The sequence below is a fragment of the Sapajus apella genome, unplaced genomic scaffold (genome assembly GCF_009761245.1).
Source record: "Sapajus apella isolate SASKATOON/1434 unplaced genomic scaffold, GSC_monkey_1.0 scaffold7, whole genome shotgun sequence".
Taxonomy (NCBI): domain Eukaryota; kingdom Metazoa; phylum Chordata; class Mammalia; order Primates; family Cebidae; genus Sapajus; species Sapajus apella.
Window position 1 is genome coordinate 12,252,108 of NW_022436947.1, and position 14,795 is coordinate 12,266,902.

General features: G+C 40.1%; 1 protein-coding gene and 1 pseudogene across 5 annotated transcripts in view; one reads left to right on the plus strand and one right to left on the minus strand.

The window, feature by feature from the left end:
- Positions 1 to 14,795, minus strand: part of AHCYL2 (adenosylhomocysteinase like 2) — a 204,375-nt gene that overhangs the window by 63,458 nt on the left and 126,122 nt on the right. The window contains exon 1 of one of the 4 annotated variants that reach the window (XM_032276008.1): positions 651 to 1,227. The exons of 2 other annotated variants lie outside the window; for them this stretch is intronic. In XM_032276008.1, the coding sequence (XP_032131899.1) occupies positions 651 to 707 (57 nt within the window). In that variant the 5' untranslated portion in view covers positions 708 to 1,227. Of the gene's footprint in view, positions 1 to 650; positions 1,228 to 14,795 lie in introns of those variants that run through there. One more of the 4 variants, XM_032276010.1, reaches the window with a different exon arrangement.
- On the plus strand, positions 3,975 to 4,823 carry LOC116550192 (annotated as a pseudogene). The gene has a single exon (XR_004268272.1). The product of XR_004268272.1 is annotated as a translationally-controlled tumor protein pseudogene (transcript).

Genomic DNA, 14,795 nt, shown 5'->3' on the forward strand with positions numbered 1-14,795 from the left:
TCCCAAAGTGCTAGGATTACAGGCGTGTGCCACCACGCCCGGCCGATATGCTAGTTCTTATCAACAGATAAGTCCTTATTATCACTATAGTAAAACTACTGACCAGACAAATATGGTATTCTGAAGAACTATACCAAGAGAGCTACAGTTCCTGCCTTATAGAAATACATATATAAACAACAGCTGGGGGAAAACAGGGAAATGTTGTGACTGAAGGGGCCGGGAGGGGAGAAATGTTTGAAATCTTTTCAGACTTGAGAGAGCACCATTTCTGTAAGTTCTGTTTTTGTTTTTTCTCCTCATTGTTCTTTTTCTTTACCCCGAGAGGAACAAATGAAGCATCAGGTTGAAAACAGAAGGGCAAAACAGTCACAGGAAACACAACCCATACATCACACCAGCAGCAGGAGGAAAGCCCCCACCCACCAGAGACACCCAGGCAACTCTCACACCTTTCCCAGCTTCTCTGATAAATAAGAATCAGTGGCGACCTAGTACCTAGGAACTAATCACAAATTAGAGTAATAACTGTTTTTCCAACCACGGATCTTGGGAGGAGCTTCTTACAGGTGACCCTTGTCACCTGTCAAAAATGGTTGCCTCTCGTTATCAAGAAACAGAAGGAGAAACAAAGCGACCAAAGAACTCACCATCCACTCAGGCATGTGAAAAGCCGAGGTGCCCTCATTACCGTCCAACTGCTCCATAGTGCAGGCTTGGGTAAAATATGTCCTGAAGCAAAAGGGAAAGCTGGTTTGGAAATACCGGGGGTATCTGTGTCCCCCAAAGCAGACCCAAACCTAGTGAGATTCAGAAGTTCACGGTGGCTAGCAGAAGCCGCATCCCTTTTCACAGCAGCCTCCGATTCAAATCAAAAGCATTAGTCAACTGCCTGACAATCCCTTACAGGCCGGCTTCAAAGTCTTCTGTTTCTGATTTCAATATCCGAGCTGATGCAAAGTGCGGCACCCAGGCACTGTGCTTCTCACAGGGCACTCACTGTTTAATACTACCCAAACACTCTACCCGCACCTCCCCAGTGGGGACTTTCTGCAGCAATAGTTGGACTTTCTTCTTTCCCTATGTGTGAGGCACTTGTGAATTCTCTCCCACCCTTCAGGACACGTCACTAGAGGTGCTGATACCAAGATCAATAAAGACTGAGGTCAGGAAGGCACTCCCATTTCTCAAGAGTTGCTTGATTTGGATCAGTAAACAGGCGTTTCCTTGAAATCAAGAGCTCCTACGGCTTTCAAGTTTAAACAGCTATGCAGAAGCTTCCCCATCTGCTCACACCAGGGGTCTGGCACCAAACTCTCGCGTATCTCAAGAGTTAGAGTCTTATTGCATGGGAGGTTCAGATGGAGCCTAGGAAGATCGTTTTCAAAATCAGAACTTCTTAGAAGCTCTAAAAAAGCTCTGGGACGACAACACCCTCTGCTGGCTCCCTGTGTTACATACATGAAGATCTCAGGGCTCTCAGCTACAGACACGAAGGTGCTGATTGCAAAGCAGCTTCCCTGAGGCTAGTCAGGAGCCACAAAAGTGTAGGTTTAGAGGAGAGCCAGGGTTTCCAATCAAGACTAGTGCTGCCTCAAAGTCCCTAACCAATGCTGGATTTTACACACAGGACTGCTTTCAGGAAGACACAGGATGCCAGTGCAGTAGCCCTGTACACTGTCACCTTAAAGGACCTCTGAAGTTGTTTCCGCTTTATGTCTCCATGCCAACCCCCTTCATGCTGCACACTTCAGAAGTTTGGAAATAAGACATAAGCTAGACTATCTCACCTGCTTCATTCATTTCTAAAGTATATTATCTAATAAGAGTACCACAGGTTTCAGGCACAAAGCCTAACAAGATATGCCTGCTTTAGTTCCTTTAAGGACCAGGACTCTTTACAGTTTTAATTCCCATTGAAGAGGATAGTTCCTCTAGAGCTAATAGTGATAGTATTATAATTATGATGATAGGTTCTGTGAAAGGAAAGTATCTTGGGCCCCCAAAATTACTAAGCCAAAGCAAAAAGTCAAGCTGGAACTGCTTAGGGCAAACCTGCCTCAGATTCTATTGAATATCACCCCTCTGCTCACCAAGATAAATGTGTATCTGATTGCCTCTTTTGGAGACGCAGAAACAAAAAATGCAACCATTTGTCTCTTATCTACCTATGACCTAGAAACCCCTCCCTGCTTCCAGTTGTCCCACCTATCCAGACTGAACCAGTGTTCATCATATATACATTGACTGATGTCTCATGTCCCCCTAAAATGTATAAAACCAAACTGTGCTCTGACCACTTTGGGCACATGTCATCAAGACCTCCTGAGGCTATGTCATGAGAGCATGTCCTCAACCTTGGCAAAATAAACTTTCTAAATTAACCGAGACCTGTCTCAGATTTGGGGGGTTCACAGTTCATTACCCTTTAAGGCTTCACTAGTTAAGAGAATGGTCCTTTGGATTTGGAATGGAGGGGAGAAAGGTAGTATCTATGAAAGAGGTATGGTAAGATGCCAGAGAGGTCAGAATTCAAATGAATGGCCAGAGGTTTGACTAGAAAGGAAGATGAAAACAGAAAGGGACTGTTGAACCAGGTGCATTCAGAGCTATCACGGGATCACAGGGAGGATGGAGAGCAGGTGAAATAAGAACAGCAGAGGTAGAAGTAAAGGAAGCTGTGGTCATAGAGGTGCTATGGAGTGAGGTGATATGGGTGATGTCAGGACACAGGTTGATGAGATACAGGGAAGGTAAGGCCCACTGAAGTCAGGGTGTCAATTCTGACAGAGTCTTAGCTCCTAGCAACCTCTAGTTATTAATTGTCCTCTGGTCTTCTTTTTAACCCAGAGGACTTCTTAAAATGAGAAGTCACATCTGTTGCCTAAATTTCCAATGGTGTATTTCACCTGTGTTTTAAATGCAACACGTCTACAGTCAAAATTATTGCTCCATCTTTCTTCCCCCCCACCCCCAACAACACTTTCTTTTCCTCACTTTTCTATTTGTGTTTGTGATGCCACTGTCCTAGGCAACCACACATGAAACCTCAGGCACCTTTAATTTCCCCCTTTTCCGCAGTCCCCAGAACAATCAGTTGTGTATTATTTCTGCGCCCTCCTCCACCAAACTTTTCATCTATCCCTTTCTATTCATTTTCACTGCCTCTTAAAAACCCTCTACAAATCCTTTCCCAGAAGACTATCCAGTTCACACACACACACACACACACTCTATTCTCCAGGTAGACCGTATTATCTGCTATTTCTTGAATGTAAAGACTACAGTATTGCAACCATGAACACTGGTTTTGGAATCAGACAGTTAGGTTAGAATCCTGCCTCTGCCACTTATTTGATCTCTCTATATAGCTCCAATTCCCAATTTGTATGGTGGAAATAATAATAGCCACTCACCTAATGGGACTGACACAAGGATTTTAAAAGGGTACATACTCTAAGTAGTTAATTAATGGTAGCTCTTAATTATGTTGTTACGATGTGTTCTTTCCCACTTCAATGCCTTTCCTCATGTCATTTTCTCAAATCAAAATGCATTCGTTTCTGCCTTCACTTCCATCATCTTCACTTTTTCAAATACTTAAAGGAATGATAGTTCTACCATGAAACCTGACCTTAAGAAGGGAATCTCGGCCGGGCGCGGTGGCTCACGCCTGTAATCCCAGCACTTTGGGAGGCCAAGGCGGGTGGATCACGAGGTCAAGAGATCGAGACCATCCTGGTCAACATGGTGAAACCCCATCTCTACTAAAACTACAAAAAATCAGCTGGGCATGGTGGCGCGTGCCTGTAATCCCAGCTACTCAGGAGGCTGAGACAGGAGAATTGCCTGAACCCAGGAGGCGGAGGTTGCGGTGAGCCGAGATCGCGCCATTGCACTCCAGCCTGGGTAACAAGAGTGAAACTCTGTCTCAAAAAAAAAAAAAAAAAAAAAAAAGAGGGAATTTCGCTTTTCCGCCCGCTGCCCCCTCCCCCCTAGCGCCGCTCCGGCAGCACAGCGCTCGCTCTGAGCTTCGGGCTCCTGCTAAGCTAGCGCCGCCGTCCTCTCCCGTAAGCCACCATCATGATTATCTACCGGGATCTCATCAGCCACGATGAGATGTTCTCTGACATCTACAAGATCCGGGAGATCGCGGACGGGCTGTGCCTGGAGGTGGAGGGGAAGATGGTCAGTAGGACAGAAGGTAACATTGATGACTCGCTCATCGGTGGAAATGCCTCCGCTGAAGGCCCCGAGGGCAAAGGTACCGAAAACACAGTAATCACTCGTGTTGATATTGTCATGAACCATCACCTGCAGGAAACAAGTTTCACAAAAGAAGCCTACAAGAAGTGCATCAAAGATTACATGAAATCAATCAAAGGCAAACTTGAAGAACAGAGACCAGAAAGAGTAAAACCTTTTATGACAGGGGCTGCAGAACAAATCAAGCACATCCTTGCTAATTTCAAAAACTACCAGTTCTTTATTAGTGAAAACATGAATCCAGATGGCATGGTTGCTCTATTGGACTACCGTGAAGATGGTGTGACCCCACATATGATTTTCTTTAAGGATGGTTTAGAAATGGAAAAATGTTAACAAATTTGGCAATTACTTTGGATCTGTCACCTGTCATCATAACTGGCTTCTGCTTGTCATCCACACACCAGGACTTAAGGCACATGGGACTGAAGTCATCTTGAGATCTTCATTTATTTTGACCGTGATTTATTTGGAGTGGAGGCATTGTTTTTAAGAAAAACATGTCATGTAGGTTCTCTAAAAATAAAATGCATTTAAACTCAAAAAAAAAAAAAAAAGGAATCTCCCCTTCATCTAACATCGTTCTTTGGCTATATCACTACTCTCACCCTTCCTCAAATTATAGTTACTATGTACATGTGTTACCTCTAGTTAGTCGCCAGGCTCTTAAAGAGCTTAGCCTACTTTGATTTGCCTACAATGCTTGGCCATATAGTAGGTGCTTAAGAAATTACCAAATTTAAAATTTCTGCATGCTGTACGTATACTTCATTATACTTTGGAGGGAACTTGCATAATCAATGTACTCAGTATATGTATGTCCATTTTATAGAATATAGAACATTGTTTTATATTTATAGGGGCTTAGTTATATTACTGACTACAGCTATGTGACTTATTTAATGAGAAGTCCTTAGTAGGATTTTAATCCTTAATCACAACATTATCTCTGCAGGAATATATAATCCACTTTCCATTGCTTGATCTATACCCATTGTAATCCATTTTGATCTGCATTATAATGAAACTTTAAGGAACAAATCAAGGCCAAAAGTCTATTTTATGGCTAGACAGAAGCCCAACCCTTAGAATATTTCAGTGATAAGAATATTACTAGATTATATTGATAGTGTAGACTAGGGTGGTAATTAAAAAAAAAAAGTAAAGGTAAAAGAAGTCAGGCGAGGTGGCTCATGCCTGTAATCTCATCTACTCGGGAGGCTGAGGCAGGAGAATCGCTTGAACCTGGGAAACAGAGGCTGCAATGAGTGGAGATTGCACCACTGCACTCCAGCCTGGGCGACAGAGCGAGACTCCATCTCAAAAATGAAAAAATTTAAAAAGTTTAAAAAAAAATTAAAAGAAGGTAAATGAAAAATTTTAAAAATAAATATTCTAACCTGACAGGGTCTCACTCTGTCACCCAGGCTTAAGTACAGTGATGTAATCATGGCTTGACCTCTCAGGCTCAAGTGATCCTGCCACCTCAGCCTCCTGAGTAGCTGAGACTACAGGTGCACCACCACGCCTGGCAAATTTTTAATTTTTTGTAGAGCTGGGGGTCTCACTATGTTGCCCGCTAGTCTTGAACTCCCAGGAGTTCACCTCAAATGATCCTTCTGCCTTGGCCTCCCAAAGTGCTGGGATTACAGACATGAGCCACCATGCCCAGCCTATATTCTCTATGGAATGATTAATTAAATAAATAGAAGATGACGACCTTCATGGTAGTGTTAAACCACAGAAGAAAATCACTGTTAGAAAAACCAATATTAAAAATAAAAGAATAGGCTGGGCATGGTAGCTCATGCCTGTGATCCCAGCACTTTGGGAGGCCAAGACAGATGGATCGCTTGAGGCCAGGACTTCAAGACCAGCCTGGCCAACATGGCAAAACCCTGTCTCTACTAAAAATACAAAAATTAGCTGGACATGGTGGCAGGCACCTGTAATCCAAGCTACTCGGTAGGTTGAGGCAGGGAAAATTGCTTGAACCCGGGAGGCAGAGGTTGCAGTAAGCCGAGATTGTGCCACTATACTCCAGCCTGGGCAACACAGCAAGATTCCATCTCAAATAAACAAACAAACACAAGTAAAATATATCACTTTGGCAGGCTAAACTAAGTGTTGTTTTTAGTTATGACATTTTTTTGTTTCCTTAATGTAGATTTTTAACTAAAATAGACCATTTGAACACTGCAACCTCACTACATCTTTCTGCAGTGATTCTGAAATGAAAATAAAATAGTAGCTATTACATTTGAGAACTGAAGGCCTATTAAGTGACAAGGACTGTGTAAAGCATATGGTATAAGTACCAGTTATAAATTTTTTTTCAATATAATTTCATTTTATCATAATGTGCCTTAGAGGATATACCTACAGCCAGGGCAGGAGTGAGACCACTGCACATGACTGTATTGCCCTTACCATGTATGTGAGGAGTTAGTAACTTCCAAAAAAGTTATGCAAACTGTATCGGCTCCTGCAGCTTTCTGTTGTACAAAAATTGACCAAGTATATCAACAGTTCAGCAGAATCTTAACTCCAAAAACAGCTCAAAATCCTCTGTGCCAGTTGTGTTCCCAGTAGTGGTGATTCTATAATATCATCATCAATGAAGGCGTGAGGGCATAGGGCCTGCCAGATGATCTGAATTCAGTGAGTATGTGCTTAGGGCCAAAGCGGAAGGGACACAAAGTTAGTCTTTTCGGGGTTCAAAGCTAAAAAACAAGCAGGCAGTGAAGATGTTACTACAATGGCAGAACAGTTATAACAAAAGTTGATGAATCTGGAACCTAGAGATAAGGCGCAGTGCAAGGAATACAAGAATGTGACCCTGTCTTCTTTCCCTGGCTTTGTTTTATTGGACTTGGGTTACTCCCTTCTCCAATCTCTTTATCATAAAATGAGAGGGAGGTAAGGAAGAATGAACTGTGGAAGGTTAGAACTTGTTCCTTCCAGTTCTGACACTGAGTATTTCTAACCCATTTGGTTTCTCTAAGACCATAAAAAAAAAAAAAAGCCAGTAACTATTCCTTAGTCACCTGAGTTTCAGCTTATTACGGAGGCTAATGTTCCTAACCACTTGAGTTCAAAGTTCAATGTGGTCAATTATGAGACTGGCTGGAATGTTTGACCCTAAATCTCCCTTACTCCTTCAAACTCCAAATGCCAGGGCTACCACAGACACGGGCATTGCTAAGTCCTTCTCCCTATCTCACAGCCTATATGATGTTAGGTATCTTAACTCTCAGTTCCTCAGTTATCTAAAATTCATATCCCACAGGTATTTTATGGACTCAGCATGGAGGCATCATCATTACTGGTAAAGGCTTTTAAAGTTGGATAGACGGGTTTGAAAGCTAGCTTCCTCGCTTACTAGACCTGTATCCTCAGGCTACACAACCTTTTTGAACCTCTGTTTCTTTGTAAATCAGGATAATATTATCTTCTACACATTGTTTTTACAAAGACTAAATAACTGATACATTTAAAACACTAAGCACCTGGAAGCTATTTTGTCCAAAACTAGATACATGGATTAGTACTCAATTGCTTGGTTTGAATCTCACTTCTTACCAACAGCGTAACCTTAGGCAAACTACTTATCCTTTTTGTGCCTCAGTTTTCTCATCTGTAAAATAAGGATATTAAGAGTATTCTATAGGAGTAACTGAAGATGAACAAATAAATTAATAAGTATAAAGCACTTAGTGCCTAGAACTTATCAATGGGATTTAAAATTTACTATTATTCGGCCTGAGCAACATAGCAAAACCCCATCTCTTAAAAAAAAAAATTAGCCAGACATAGTGGTATATGCCTGTAGTCCTAGGTGCTGGGGAGGCTGAGGTGGGAGGATTATTTGAGCCCAGGAGTTTGAAGTTACAATGAGCTATGATCTTGCAACTGCACTCTCTCTGGGAGACAGAACAAGACCGGTGTCCAAAACTAAATAAACACACACGCACATATAAAATAACTATTTTTTTTTTTTTTTTTTTTTTTTTGAGACGGAGTTTCGCTCTTGTTACCCAGGCTGGAGTGCAATGGCGCGATCTTGGCTCACCGCAACCTCCGCCTCCTGGGTTCAGGCAATTCTCCTGCCTCAGCCTCCCGAGTAGCCGGGACTACAGGCACACGCCACCATGCCCAGCTAATTTTTTGTATTTTTAGTAGAGACGGGGTTTCACCATGTTGACCAGGATGGTCTCGATCTCTTGACCTCGTGATCCACCTGCCTCGGACTCCCAAAGTGCTGGGATTACAGGCGTGAGCCACCGCGCCCGGCCACTATTATTGTTAACAATTATAAAATGTACATCTTTCTCCCCAACATACCCAAATCCATTTTCTCTTCTTACACATGAATTCATTCATTTAATCAAATCACAAATGTTTATTGGGTGCCTACCATGTGCCAAGTACCACAGAAAAATGGCCTTTGTCTTGGTGGTACTCACAGTACAAGGGGAAAGACAGGTTTAAATAAGTACATAAAAGTGTGAGAAATGACAATATGAGTACATAGGAGCATATGGCAAAGGTACCAATTATGTGTATTGGGGCCATGGCATCAGAGAAGCTTCATTCAGCAGAAAGGTAAAGGATAAGTGGGAGTTACCTGGGAGTTACCTGGGAATTGAGAAGAGTATTCCAAATAGAGGGAAGAACATGTACTCCGTAATATCTGTTGCAATCTGTCCTATCTTCTTCAGACCAGCTGTATAAAGCCTGACCATCATCATATCCATCTAAATCAGTGCTTTTCAAACTTGAATGTGCATATAAATCATGTGAAGATCTTGTTAAAATGCCCACTCTGATTTAGTAAGTCTGGAGTAGGTCCCAAAATTGTACATTTTGAACAGCTCTCAGATGATGACAATACAGCTGGGACAACACTTTGAAAAGTAAAAGTCTACCTAGATAATTCCAACCATGTTAACAGCTTACTTCTATTCATTAAATTCATTTATACATGTCATGTCACTTCCTTGTTTATAACGCCGCAGTTACTCTTCACTATCCTCAAAAGAAAATCCAAACTCCTTAGCGTGGTGACATATAGGACCTTTTATGACTTGGCCTCTGTGTATCTCTGGAGCCTTGGCTCTCTACATTCCCTTACCTTCCCACTATGAATGAAAGCACACATAGATATATGCATGCACATGCACACACACACACACACACACACACACACACACACACACACACCCCTTTCAAAACCTATAGATTGGCTGTAACTTCCTTCAGTAGACATTTCCAGTTCCTGGTCTAGCTTAAGAATCAATTACAAGAATTATTGAGCAATACCCCAGACTGATCTCTATTACAGTACATGTCAACATTGATACTATAACTGATCATTTGTCTCCTTCCACACTGGAACTGCAAGCAATCTGAGGGCAGAAGTTATATGTCTTATTTTTGTATTCCAAGTCCCTAGCATATAGTAAACAACTCATGAAAATGTGCTAGATGAATATATGATTTAAAGAATAGCTAGCTAGCTCAGGGCAAAGCCTAAAATGAATTAAATATAGAACAGGTACCTGAAGAGTAAAAGGAAGGAAAAGAGAATGGGGTATGAGTAAAAATTAACAAAACTAGAAACATCACTATAACAAAATTATGCTTAGTGTAACTAAATGTACCTCCTTGCCACTGACTAATCCAGTGTTTCTCAAACAAGTAACACAAAGCTTACATTATTCTAAAGCAGTCACCAAGCTACCTTCTCTACTCCCTGTTAAGTCTGTAGAATCTAGGAGTGGAGTATGGGCTTAAATCCTCCATTTCCCTGACACAGCTAATTAGAGCTCCACTTAGGTCAGTGTTCAGTTTGCTGCACAGTTAGCACCTCTAGCTAAAACTGTCCTTGGCTGTCCTCAAAGAAAAGTCAAGCTTAAACTTGAAAACTTGTTCTTACACTTCAACAAGAATAAGAGTGGAAAGGAATTTGCATCCAGGGCCCCCAGTTTTGTCACTGAGCTGGGAGTAGGGGTTAAATAATGAAGCATAATGCCGTTAAATAAATGTAGAATGGGCCGGGCGCGGTGGCTCACGCCTATAATCCCAGCACTTTGGGAGGCCGAGGCGGGTGGATCACGAGGTCAAGAGATCGAGACCATCCTGGTCAACATGGTGAAACCCCATCTCTACTAAAACTACAAAAAATTAGCTGGGCATGGTGGTGCGTGCCTGTAATCCCAGCTACTCAGGAGGCTGAGGCAGGAGAATTGCCTGAACCCAGGAGGCGGAGGTTGCGGTGAGCCGAGATCACGCCATTGCACTCCAGCCTGGGTAACAAGAGCGAAACTCCGTCTCAAAAAAAATAAAATAAAATAAAATAAAATAAATGTAGAATGTATACTTCTTGCCATATTCTTTTTCTTCTATATATACTTTTTTTAAATAAACTTTTTAATTGAAGCATAACTTACCTACAAATGTACACAAATAAAAAAGTTATGGCTTGATAAAATTTCAAAAGTTAACACACCTATGCATTCACTACACAGATAAGAAACTAGAACATTCCCAGTACCCTAGGGCCTTCTCATGGGTCCACTATCAGTCATTACCCTCACTCCTCCCCAAAGGTAATCTCTGTCCTGACTCTTATCACCATTGATCAGCTTTGCCTATTTTTGAACCTGATATAAACATCATAAAATATTTATTCTTAAGTGTCTTTTTTTTTCTGCTTAATATATTTTTAAGAGTTACCCAAGTTTGTGGCACTTACTAGCAGTTTTATTTATTTATATTGTGGGAAAGTATCCCATTGCATGAACAGCCACAATTTATTGAATCCATTTTTTCTGTTGATGGGCTTTCTGGTCGTTTTCAGCTTGGGGACTATAAAAAAACAATGTTGCTATGAACATTCTTGTAATGTCTTTTGGTACCCACATGAAAATATTTCTACTAGATATATATCTAGGAGTGGAACTGCCAGGTGATGGGGTATGCTTATGTTCAGCTAGATAAAGAATGTCAAACAATTTTCCAAAATACTTGTTCTAGTTGATAATCCTACCAGCAAAATATCAGTATTCCGGTTGCTTCGCACCCTTGGTATCTGTCATTTTATCCTTTCTAGAGAATGGTGTCACATTGTGGTTTTCATCTATATCTTACCACCACCACTACCATTACCAATACAACCACTTTTTAAAAACACTGTGGTGAATATACATAAGATTTACCATTTTAACCATTTTTAAGTTCAGTGGCATTAAGTACATTCACACTGTTGTACAACTATCACCATCATCCATCTCCAAAACTTTTTCATGATATCAAACTGCAATTCTCTACCCATTAAACAATTTCTCATTCTGCCTTCCCTCCAGTCCCTGCTAACGACTTCTCTACTTTCTGTCTCTATGAATTTGACTATACTGGGTAACTCATATAGATGGAATCATACAATCTATTTGTCCTTTTGTGACTGACATTTCACTTAGCATAATGTTCTCAAGGATCCTCAATGTTGTAGCATATGTCAGATTTTCATTCCTTTTTAAAGCTGAATAATATTCCATTGTATGTCTATGCCACATTTTGTTTATACATTCATCTGTCGATGGACATTTGGATTGTTTCCAGCTTTTGGCTATTGTGAACAGTGCTGGTATCAACAGTGATGTGCAAATATCTACATGAGGCCCTGCTTTCAATTCTGTTGGGTATATATACACAAGTGGAATTGCTGGATCATATAATAAGTCTGTCTAATTTTACGTGAATTATCACCAGCACCATTTCACATTCTCACTAGCAATACGCAAGAGTTCCAACTTGGAGGTGAGAACCCTGTGCATTGCCAGACACATTTTAATATGCTTACTAGCTATTTGGACATCATCGAAGAGTCTTTCAAGTCTTTTGCCTATTTTTCTATTGGGTTGTCAGTCTTTCCTTTACTGATTTGTATGAGTTATTTATATATTCTGATTTTGAGTTCTTTGTGGTTATAAATCTTGCAAAAACTTCTCTCCCTCTGTGGCTTGCTTTTCCACTCTTACTAAGTCTTTTTATTAATAGAAAAAATTTTCTTTTGAAATCATTTTAGACGTAGAGACAACTTGCAAAAACAGTACAGAGAGTTTCCATATGTACTTCACTTAGAGTCCTCTAAGGTTAACGTCTTATAAAATCACAGCAATTATCAAAACTAAGAAATTAACATTGGTGCAATACTATTACCTCATAATACTATTAATTATTAACTAAACTGCAGGTTTTAGTTGGATTTTGTCAGTTTTTCCACTAATGTCCCTTTTCAGTTCCAGTATCCCATCCAGGATGCCACATTACATTTGGTCGTCCTCCTTGTTCTTCTCCAATCTGTGATAGCTTCTCAGTCTTTCCTTGTCTTTCTGACTGTGAAAATGTAACTGACTGAATCCTGAAATAACACTATACATTGACTTGTTTAAAAACTAGCAAATCTGTATGTTATCTATTCATCTCTTTTTATTAATTTTTAGTAGAATGTAGATATTAGCCTTTATATATTAATAAAGACAATACTTTAAAAAATCAGCTGATTTGGCTGGGCGCGGTGGCTCACGCCTATAATACCAGCACTTAGGGAGTCCGAGGCGGGTGGATCACGAGGTCAAGAGATCGAGACCATCCTGGTCAACATGGTGAAACCCCGTCTCTACTAAAAATACAAAAATTAGCTGGGCATGGTGGTGCACGCCTGTAGTCCCAACTACTCGGGAGGCTGAGGCAGGAGAATTGTTTGAACCCGGGAGGCGGAGGTTGCAGTGAGCCGAATCGCGCCATTGCACTCCAGCCTGGCTAATGAGCGAAACTCGTTTCAAAAAAAAAAAAAAAAAATCAGCTAATTCAATTTCTTATTTTAAGGATAAAGAAGACAAAACCTAGAGAAACTAAATACCTTGCCAGAAGTCTTACAGTGCTCCTTTTTCCCATGGATTTTTTGTGCAAGGTGATACTTTTCTCCTCTGTGACTTTTGGCAAACTCTTGGAGCATCTTAAAGACCTTAAGTATTCAGAGACCCTTCCTTCTTAATCAATATGAACTAAGGATCTCTATTTCTGTAGGAGATCAATAGGGCCTATACAGTTCCTAAATTGCTGGTTAGTTTTCTAATTTTTCTGGAATTAGGATATATCACTTTTATACTGAGAAGAAAAAAAAGAAATGTGTGGTAGACAAAATAATGCCCCCCATTAAAGATGCCTATGTCCTAATACTTCTTTCCTTTGTAATGGAAGGAAAAAAGGAATAGACACAGGCAGTTTTATAGATTTGGTTATACTAAGATGAAGGAATTAACATCTAGAGGTTCCTCTGCACACACAGTGAATTATGAGATGACATCAATTATACGGGGTAGGGTGGAAAAGCCTGTAGAGTTGAGGAACATGAAGAGACAGTGGTTTATAGTAATGTAAAAATAGACAACTAGCAGCCACTGAAAGTTTCTAAGTAGGGCAGTAATATCTCTGCAGATTGTGATAAAAATATGCTTAAGCAAGATGGTTTATTACTGTGTAACTCTTGCATTCAAGGGAAAATGTGGCTGAAAGAAATGAGAGCAATTTTAAGGTCAACCTTGAAAATGGTTAAAGTTTGGATTTCCAGATTATAACCATACAAATGAAAAAGAAGGAACAAATTTGAGAAATCATATAAAAGAAGAATTAGCAGAATCTAGACAAAGGTTTGAATGCAGAGTTGAAAGAGAGAAAAGTTCCTATATATATATGTGAGTAGCCATTTTCAACATAGCACATTCAAATTTCATGTATCCAGCAATTTATATCATTACCTTTTTTACATTTGTGATAATAACCACTATGATTATTTCTCTCTACCTGGTACTTTTCTGCCAAAAAGTTCTGAGTGCTTTCCAAAATGCTTTACCTTTTAACCTTTCCCCATTAAAGTCAAATAGAGAATATTCCAACGAGTTCCGAAGCAAATCAGTCAAACATAACCATAATTAGCAAGCAGATCTTTTTACATCCAAGGGTAAAATACTGCCTATTTAAGAAGCAAAAATAAGAAGCAAAAACTGTCCTAGAATACAAACCTTAAGGAAAACCTACAGAGTGAATTTTCTCTTACCCTCCAAATAACAAATAACTCATTCTCTAGCAGCCAATTTCTGGAAGTTGTGTTGATGAATGAACTAATGTCTGTGAGATACTTTAAGGTCCTACAAAATAAATATATAAAATACATTGATTCTTATTATTTGAGGTAGTTGCATTCTATAAAGTTGCCATGAACACTAAATTTGCCAACACTGAACCATTGCTCCTAGGAAAGATACAGGGTTAGGTGTATGTGATTTTCAGCATTTGTGTCAATAGATAATCTTGTTTTATGTGTACTTGTGTTTAAAGACATCTTATTTAATGAATTTTTAATACATTATCACTGAATCCAAAGTCAGCAGTACTATAACTCACGTCTGAACTAAACTGATCTAACACACATTTTCTCAGTAAGACACATTACAGCCTTTTTG